We start from the raw sequence: 9,119 nt of genomic DNA, 5'->3' as shown, positions 1-9,119 counted from the left end.
ACGTTGGAGTTGTCCTGACCTTGATGGACAGGACAGACCTGGGCAATTTTCCACATGGTGAGGGGTAAGCCAGTGTTGAGCTGGACTGGAACAGGGGGAGTGGCAAGTTCTGGAGCACAAGTCTTCAGTACCATTGCTGGAATGTTGGCAGGGCCCATAGCCTTTGCAGTAGCCAGTGTCTTCACCTGTTCCGTGATAACACATCGAGTGAATGGAATTAGCTGGAGACTGGGGGACCCCTGGAGGAGGCTGAGATGGATCATCCACTCAGCACTTCTCACCGAAGATCTTTGTAAATGCTTTAGCCTGATGTGCTGGGCCCTTCCATCATTACAGATGGTGATATTTGGTACAGCCTTCTCCCCCAGTGAGTTGTTTCATCGTCCATCACCATTTCCGACTGGATGTGGCAGGGTTGCAGAGCTCAGATCCGGGCCATTTGTTGTGGGAGCACTGAGCTCTCTCACTTGCTGCTGATGTTGTTAGGCATGTATCACAGCGCCAGGGACCCAGGTTCAATTCCTGCCTCAGGCAACTCTCTGTGTGGAGTTTGCACATTCTCCCCGCGTCTGCGTGGCTTTCCTCCAGGTGCTCCGGTTTCCTCCCACAGTCACAAAGATGTGCAGGCCAGGTGAATTGGTCATGCTAAATTGCCTAGTGTTAGGAGAAGGGGCAAATGTAGGGGTATGGGTCTGGGTGGGTTGCTTTTCAGCGGGTCGGTGTGGGCTTGTTGGGCCGAAGGGCCTGTATCCACACTGTAAGTAATCTAATCGAGAAAAAGAAAACGATGGGACCAATGGCCTCTTTGCAAGAGACCTGGTTTGTGTCCTGGGTGATGTTACAGCCTGCGCTCACCTCGATTCAGTCCGAACACCTTTTCACAATGTGAGCTTCCTCATCATCGCAGTGTCGTGTCTGTGTGTGTGTGTGTGTGTGTGTGTGTGAGAGTGTGTGTGAGTGTGTGTGTGAGTGTGTGTGTATGTGTGTGTGTGTGTGTGTGTGAGTGTGTGTGAGCGTGTGTGTGTGTGTGTGTGTGTATCTGTGTGTGAGTGTGTGTGTGTGTGTGTGTGTGTGTGTACGTACCTGCGGAGGTTATTTGAGTGTGTGTGTGTGTGTGTGTCTGTGAGTGTGTGTGTGTGTGTGTGAGTGTGTGTCTATGTGTGTGTGTGAGTGTGTGTGTGTGTCTATGTGTGTGTGAGTGTGTCTGTGTATGTGTGTGTGTCTGTGTGAGTGTGTGGGTACCGGTCAGAGAGCTGCAGTCTCTGAGTACAGTGTATCTGAGATCAGACTGTGCCCTGGCTGATTTACCATGGGACTGACTGAAGGAGAATAAATGCTCCCTCAGCAGGTGATGTCTGCTCTCAGAGTTTGGTAGTAAACTCACAGAGAACAGAATCCTCTCAGGGCCTAGTCCCCAGCTGGTCAGAGGACTCAGTTACTGCTGGGTTGGGATGTGTTTCTCTCGGCTCCGAGGGAGGGAATTCACAGGTTTCTCCAAGACCAACCCCTCGGGTATCACCTCAGAGTAACAGCCACCCAGTTCCAACAGAGATAAGGAGGAAATTCCTCTCTCTGTGCGGTATTGCTCATGCAGAGATGGATTTTCCTGTCAGTGAGGGTGATGGGGGAGGATAGGGCAGGTTGAGGATGACCCCAGATGGGACTAGCCATGACCTGACTGAAGGTGAGAGTAGACTCAATGGCCTCCTCTGCTCCTGCTCCACCTCATCAGCCCAGAGCAATGGCTCCATCTCTGGTCCTGCACTACCCTCTGCTCGGTCACACTGATACTGCCACCGTCCATCTGGGAGAGAGATGGCTCTCCCCACTCTCCCTCTCTCCCTCTCCCTCCCTCTCCCTCCCTCTCAGTCTCTCCCTCCCTCTCCCCTCTCTCCCTCCCTGTCTCCCTCTCGCTCCCCCCCTCAGTCTCTCCCTCCCTCTCCCCTCTCTCCCTCCCTGTCTCCCTCTCGCTCCCCCCCTCAGTCTCTCCCTCCCTCTTTCCCTCTATCCCTCTCCTCTTCCTCTCTCTCAGTCTCTGCCTCACTTTCTCCATCTCTCCCTCTCCCTCCCTCTCCCCCTCCCCCCCCCACCACCACCCCCCCCCCCTCCCCAGTCCCCCAGGTGACCGTCCCTAACTCTCAGCTATTTGCCCACAGCGGTGGTTGGTGCTGGTGTCAGTGGATGTTCCTCAGCCCGGTTCCTGCGTCAGGTGTTCGGTTCCGGGGTGCCTATCGATGTGTACGAGAGCGAGTCGGTGGGTGGAACCATGGCGACAGCCTGGCTGAATGGCCAGGAGTATGAAATGGGAGCGTTTGCTCTGCACCCGCACAACGGGTACCTGAAGAAGTTTGCCCAGAGCCTGGGTAAGTTCCCTTTGGGAGGACTCCACTCTGTCCCGCAGAAAGGACATAGTCTCTGTGTCGGCTTGGCATCTTTTCCACTTCTGAGGGACACAGCCGGTTCTATCCCCCGTCACTCTCCCAGAGCAGAACGCTGCGGCGCACAATCAGACCATTCTGCCCAGCAGAACCGTGCCAGCTCTTTGGGAGTGCTGCCCAATTCAGCCCCCTCGGCAGCTGTTGACCCAGAGGCCCCCAGATTGTCCCATGACCGAATACCAAGAGCTCAGAAGGAGCCTCTCCTCCAGGCCGGGCCGGGGAAGGATTGAGGTATTTCCTTGTTCTCACTCATCCAGCCTTTCCACCCACACCTCCCCACTCCCAGGGCTATCTCTCTCTGTCCTCAGACCCTGCGCCTTGGATATTGTGACCTCTGGAACTTACCTCCCCACACCATCTCCCAAACCTCAGAAACTCCAATTGGTCCCAATCTCCACATTCCCAGATCCAGTTGTGTTCTGGATCCCATTTCCTACCTCCCCCTCCTCCTCCTGTGCCTGTGTGCCACCTTTGAACTGGTTTTCGATGCCCTGTGACCTTGCCCGATGTTGTAGGTAGCCTCGGACCTGCACTTATTCACATTGTAAAGGTAAGTATAAGGTGCTGTATCCCAGATACAATTCCATTTGGTCAAGCTACTGGATTTCCAACAAAACACACTATGTTCATCCATTACAGTTAAAATACAACAAAAGAGAGATGGGAGTTGGAATAACCTAACACAACAATTACCAATTAACTGTTCCAAGACAGTAACATCTGTAAACACACCCCTTGGCGTAAAGGCAAATTCCAAAAAGGGATTGTCTCACAAGCAATTCTCCAATCCAAGAGGGAAGAACATCAAAAGACAATCTGGCAGAGAGAGAGAGCGAGAGAAAGAGAAAGGGAGAGAGAACATGAGAGAAAGAGAGAGAGAGAAACAGACAGACAGAGAGAAAGAATTCCAGCTTTCACTTGTAGGAAAGAGGGATATGGCGGCTTTACAGAATCCCAGCACCATCTGCTGCAAACTGAAGCTCAAAGTCCTGGTTCTGTGGGTGTCTGACCACCCCCAGCCAGGCTGCTTCTATTGTTCCACCTTTGAAAAGGCATTCCCAAGGCCTCACAAGCTGTTTTTTCCAATTGGCTGTGGTTGACTGAGCTTTGACTAAAAGCCTCTATCTCGAAACAATCCGAGGAGAAAATAACCTACTCGACCTGCAGCGACACCACAGCTCACTCCTCCGTGAGGCCCTCCCACCCAGCCCCACCATGCTGTGGGATCTCCCTGTGCCTCTCATCCTGGCCTTTGGGCTGTCCCTGATTTGAATGCCCGCCCCCGTGCTGGGGGAGGGAATGGCCCAAGGGCCATTAATCCAGAGAGCCAGGGAAGGACATGGGGACCCATGTTTGAGTCCCGCCATTGGTAATGGTGGGCTTTGGATTCATTAAAGATCTGGGGTTGAAGGGTCTAATTGTGAAGGAGCTGAATAAACAAGCAAGCGAGGAAAGGAAAGGACAGGGATGTTGATGTGGTGACAGAACGGGAAAGCCTGTTTGGATGGGTTGAATGGCCTGCTTCTGTTGTTGTGATAGCCCAGTTAAAGATATGGCTCTGCCCGCTCTCTGTTGCTGAAGGTCTGAAGGAGAGGAGGTGGTGTTTGAGGAGAGTAAATGGTTCCTCGTCAACATCGTCAAGCTGCTGTGGAGGTACGGCCTGGACTACATCCGGACAAAGGGCTGGCTGGACGCTCATATGCACAACTTCCTGAAGTGAGTGAGTAACCGTGGCGACAAGACTGGGCAGGCCCCTTCCAGCCAACACCAAACTTCCCTCTGTCTCCCTCCCCTGAGCCTTGGCGCAATCTGCTGGAAGAGCACGGTGGGGTGGCACTGCTGCCTCCCAGCACCAGGGACCCCGGTTCGATTCCCTCCTCAGGCGGCTGTCTGTGTGGAGTTTGCACATTCTCCCCGTGTCTGCGCGGGTTTCCTCCCACAGTCCAAAGATGTGCGGGTCAGGGTGAATTGCCCATGCTCAATTGTCCCGTAGTGTCCAGGGAAGTGTAGGTCAGGCGCATACGTCAGGGGAATGGGTCTGGGTGGGTTACTCCTCTGAGGGTTGGTGTGGACCTGTTGGGCTGGAAGGGTCTGTTCCCACACTGGAGGGATTCAGTGATCCAAGCAGCAACAGCCTGCATTTGTGTAGCGCCTTTGAGGTGGCGGGGGGAGGGCGTACAGGCGGCCCCTGAGCTGTGAGGATGACAGATCTCTGTGTGTTTCCCCCCCCCTCAGCAGGATTTATCAGCTCCAGGCCCGCGCTCAGTGCTCCAGGAGTGCAGAGAGACTTCTGCAGGAGGCAGGGGGCCTGGACCTGGCACAGCTCACCCAGCTCTCCATCTCCGACGCCTTGCGGGAGGTGGGCATTGGCCAACTGTTCCTGGACGAGATGGTCACCCCCATCGTGCGGCTCACTTACGGCCAAGACACCAACGTCAGTGCCTTCGCAGGTAGGTGACCCCTGACCTCCTCATTGGCACGGGAGGGGTGCATCATGGATGGCCTGTCCCCTGGCACACTCTGTGTTATCTACCAGGGGGGCGACCGAGCTCCCTGTGGAGGTTCCCTCCTGGTGGGGCACAGCCCCCAGGTGAGTGAACTGTTCACCATCGGGCAAGTGTAACATCCCCGAAAGAACACAGCCTATGGGCATTCACGTAGCGCAGTCCCCATCCACCAACATCCCAAGGCTCTCACTGGGCACTCCCTCGTCAGGAACTATCCCAAAATTCACACTGACCCTCGCTCAGAGAGAGAGAGACCCTCTTTCTCCTCACAGGGCAGCCCACTCACTCAGCACTGACAATCTGACAGTGCCCACTCCCTCAGCACTGACCCTCTGACAGAGTGGCACTCCCTCAGCACTGACCCTCCGACAGTGCGGCACTTCCTCAGCACTGACAATCTGACAGTGCCCACTCCCTCAGCACTGACCCTCTGACAGTGCTCATTCCCTCAGCACTGACCCTCTGACAGAGTGGCACTCCCTCAGCACCGACCCTCTGACAGTGCCCACTCCCTCAGCACTGACCCTCTGACAGTGCCCACTCCCTCAGCACTGACCCTCTGACAGTGCTCACTCCCTCAGCACTGACCCTCTGACAGTGCCCACTCCCTCAGCACTGACCCTCTGACAGTGCTCACTCCCTCAGCACTGACCCTCTGACAGAGTGGCACTCCCTCAGCACCGACCCTCTGACAGTGCGGCACTCCCTCAGCACTGACCCTCTGACAGTGCGGCACTTCCTCAGCACTGACAATCTGACAGTGCCCACTCCCTCAGCACTGACCCTCTGACAGAGTGGCACTCCCTCAGCACCGACCCTCTGACATTGCCCACTCCCTCAGCACTGACCCTCCGACAGTGCCCACTCCCTCAGCACTGACCCTCTGACAGTGCCCACTCCCTCAGCACTGACCCTCCGACAGTGCCCACTCCCTCAGTACTGACCCTCTGACAGTGCCCACTCCCTCAGCACTGACCCTCTGACAGTGCGGCACTTCCTCAGCACTGACAATCTGACAGTGCCCACTCCCTCAGCACTGACCCTCTGACAGAGTGGCACTCCCTCAGCACCGACCCTCTGACATTGCCCACTCCCTCAGCACTGACCCTCCGACAGTGCCCACTCCCTCAGCACTGACCCTCTGACAGTGCCCACTCCCTCAGCACTGACCCTCCGACAGTGCCCACTCCCTCAGTACTGACCCTCTGACAGTGCCCACTCCCTCAGCACTGACCCTCTGACAGTGCCCACTCCCTCAGCACTGACCCTCTGACAGTGCGGCACTCCCTCAGCATTGACCCTCCGACAACACAGCGCTCCCTCAGCACTGACCCTCCGACAGTGTGGCACTCCCTCAGCACTGACCCTCCGACAGTGCCCACTCCCTCAGCACTGACCCTCTGACAGTGCCCACTCTCTCATCTCTGACCCTCTGACAGTGCAGCACTCCCTCAGTACTGGCCGTGTCTGGCTGAATGTGATGTACCAGTGCTCCTCCCAATCGGAGTACAGACAGTGCAGCCTAGTGTCCCGGAGCCAGTGTCTATCCCTCAGCCAGGAACCTCAGACTCAGGTCTTCTCCTTGTTGGAGTTTCTGAGATCTGACTGAGTTCAGAGACACCTAGCTCCACATGGGAGACACCACCAATCACTTCGCCCGTGCCAGAGAGATTCCAGAACCTTCACTCAGCACCTGGTCAGCCATTGACACCCAGACATGGAGAATACACAGTGATCTCCCTCTCTGTGGCTCTGTCTCTACCTCCTCTCCCTCTGTCCCTCTCCCTCTCTCTCCTCCCCCATTCTAACCCCCATCTTCCCCTCTGTGTGCCAGGTATGATGGCCCTGACTGCGGTACACTCTGACCTCTGGGCTGTGGAAGGAGGGAACAAACTCCTGTGTTCTGGCTTGCTCTACTCAGCCAAAGTTAACCTCATCAAAGGCAAGGTCACAGCAATAACCTCCAAGAGGCGGCTGCTACGCACTGGTAAGTCCCAAACTCCCAGCATCAGTGCTGAGGGAGTGCCGCACTGTCAGAGGGTCAGTACTGAGGGAGTGCCGCACTGTCGGAGGGTCAGTGCTGAGGGAGTGCCGCACTGTCGGAGGGTCAGTGCTGAGGGAGCGCTGCACTGTCAGAGGGTCAGTACTGAGGGAGTGCCGCACTGTCGGAGGGTCAGTGCTGAGAGAGTGGGCACTGTCAGAGGGTCGGTGCTGAGGGAGTGCCGCACTGTCGGAGGTCAGTGCTGAGGGAGTGGGCACTGTCAGAGCATCAGTGCTGAGGGAGTGGGCACTGTCAGAGGGTCAGTGCTGAGGGAGTGCCGCACTGTCGGAGGGTCAGTGTTGAGGGAGTGGGCACTGTCAGAGGGTCAGTGCTGAGGGAGTGGGCACTGTCAGAGGGTCAGTGCTGAGGGAGTGCCGCACTGTCAGAGGGTCAGTGCTGAGGGAGTGCCGCACTGTCAGAGGGTCGGTGCTGAGGGAGTGCCACTCTGTCAGAGGGTCAGTGCTGAGGGAGTGGGCACTGTCAGAGGGTCAGTACTGAGGGAGTGCCGCACTGTCGGAGGGTCGGTGCTGAGAGAGTGGGCACTGTCAGAGGGTCGGTGCTGAGGGAGTGCCGCACTGTCGGAGGTCAGTGCTGAGGGAGTGGGCACTGTCAGAGGGTCGGTGCTGAGGGAGTGCCGCACTGTCAGAGGGTCGGTGCTGAGGGAGTGCCGCACTGTCGGAGGTCAGTGCTGAGGGAGTGCCGCACTGTCAGAGGGTCGGTGCTGAGGGAGTGTCGCACTGTCGGAGGTCAGTGCTGAGGGAGTGGGCACTGTCAGAGCATCAGTGCTGAGGGAGTGGGCACTGTCAGAGGGTCAGTGCTGAGGGAGTGCCGCACTGTCGGAGGGTCAGTGTTGAGGGAGTGGGCACTGTCGGAGGGTCAGTGCTGATGGAGTGGGCACTGTCAGAGGGTCAGTGCTGAGGGAGTGGGCACTGTCGGAGGGTCAGTGCTGAGGAAGTGCCGCACTGTCGGAGGGTCAGTGTTGAGGGAGTGCTGCACTGTCGGAGGGTCAGTGTTGAAGGAGTGCTGCACTGTCGGACGGTCGATACTGAAGGAGTGGGCACTGTCGGAGGGTCAGTGCTGAGAGAGTGGGCACTGTCAGGGGGTCAGTGCTGAGGGAGCGCCACACTGTCGGACGGTCGGTACTGAGGGAATGTTACAGTGCTGATGACGATGTGTTTTTAAGTTGGTGTTTAATTCAGGGAGTGTCTGACCGCGAAGTGGTCCCCCTTTATCTTCTTATCGTCCCACTGTTTCCCCCGTACCCCTCCCTTTGCTCCCGTGTGTTCCCAGGGTTGGTGTTATACAGGGAGAGTGCGTTGTGGGCAGTACCCTGTATTTGTGCTGTTGTTGGTGTTGAATGGCAATAGGGGTGGGGTCAGACTGGAGGGGCCAAGTGGCCTCTGGAGAGTATCTCTGGACGTACATGCGTGTGTGTGTGTGTGTGTGTGTGTGTGTGTGTGTGTGTGTGTGTGTGTGTGTGTGTGTGTGTGTGTGTGTGTGTTTGCAGGCGAAGAGCTGCTGCTGTACGAGCTGAGCTATGAGGACGGCCCGGGACATGGTTATGGTCTGTACGACATTGTGGTGGTAACTGCGGGCGAGATCTCTGGGAGCGGAGGACCCACTGTTCGGCGCCAGCCCAGGGTGGTCACTCTTGTCGATGGTTGCTTGAACACTTCATCCTTTGGGCGCCACAGCCCTGACTCTCTCCCAGACTCCCTCATTCTCACCGCCTCCCGCTCTCCTACCACTGTCATGGCCACCATGGTGACCAGGGGCGTCCGCTCCCTCCCCGATCCCCTGCCCCAGCCTCCTTGTGCCCGGACCTGGAGGCTGCTATCGGCCGAGCCTCTGACCCGGGAGACCCTGGACCATCTGTTCCCCTCCGTCCGGGCCGTACGCCAATCCCGGTGGCTCTCCGGGGTTCCCAATCCCATCGCGGTTCAGCGGCACCCATCCTTCGCTGTCCACGGCCATCTTTACCGCCTTAGCCCCTCGGAGGGCGCCACCGGGACCGCGGAGTTGGCCGTCATCTGGGCCCAGAACGCCGCCATGTTGGCACACCGCCGCTGGCACCGAGGCTCAGAGCGGGAAGGACGGAGTGTGCCGCGGGGGTCTCTCAGGCTGGAGCTCTGA

General features: G+C 57.3%; 1 protein-coding gene across 1 annotated transcript; it reads left to right on the top strand.

Annotated features, from left to right (window-relative positions):
* The first annotated feature begins 1,647 nt into the window (after nucleotides 1-1,647).
* On the top strand, nucleotides 1,648-9,119 carry LOC132836915 (prenylcysteine oxidase 1-like). The gene is made up of 7 exons (XM_060856481.1): nucleotides 1,648-1,684; nucleotides 2,157-2,308; nucleotides 2,341-2,363; nucleotides 4,020-4,154; nucleotides 4,677-4,888; nucleotides 6,780-6,932; nucleotides 8,494-9,119. Exons 1-7 carry the CDS (start codon nucleotides 1,648-1,650, stop codon nucleotides 9,117-9,119), a joined length of 1,338 nt encoding a protein of 445 aa, XP_060712464.1.

The sequence above is a fragment of the Hemiscyllium ocellatum genome, chromosome 48, assembly GCF_020745735.1.
Source record: "Hemiscyllium ocellatum isolate sHemOce1 chromosome 48, sHemOce1.pat.X.cur, whole genome shotgun sequence".
NCBI classification, from domain to species: Eukaryota; Metazoa; Chordata; class Chondrichthyes; order Orectolobiformes; family Hemiscylliidae; genus Hemiscyllium; species Hemiscyllium ocellatum.
The sequence above is the reverse complement of the archived record's forward strand: the minus strand, read 5'-3'. Positions and strand labels throughout refer to the sequence as shown.

Excerpts from the sequence above, each read along its gene's own strand:
- LOC132836915 (XM_060856481.1), top strand. The coding sequence starts at position 1,648 with ATGACCCCAGATGGGACTAGCCATGACCTGACTGAAG. Across the intron at positions 1,685-2,156 it reads TAGCCATGACCTGACTGAAG|CGGTGGTTGGTGCTGGTGTC; the intron begins GTGAGAGTAGAC and ends ATTTGCCCACAG. Across the intron at positions 6,933-8,493 it reads GAGGCGGCTGCTACGCACTG|GCGAAGAGCTGCTGCTGTAC; the intron begins GTAAGTCCCAAA and ends GTGTGTTTGCAG.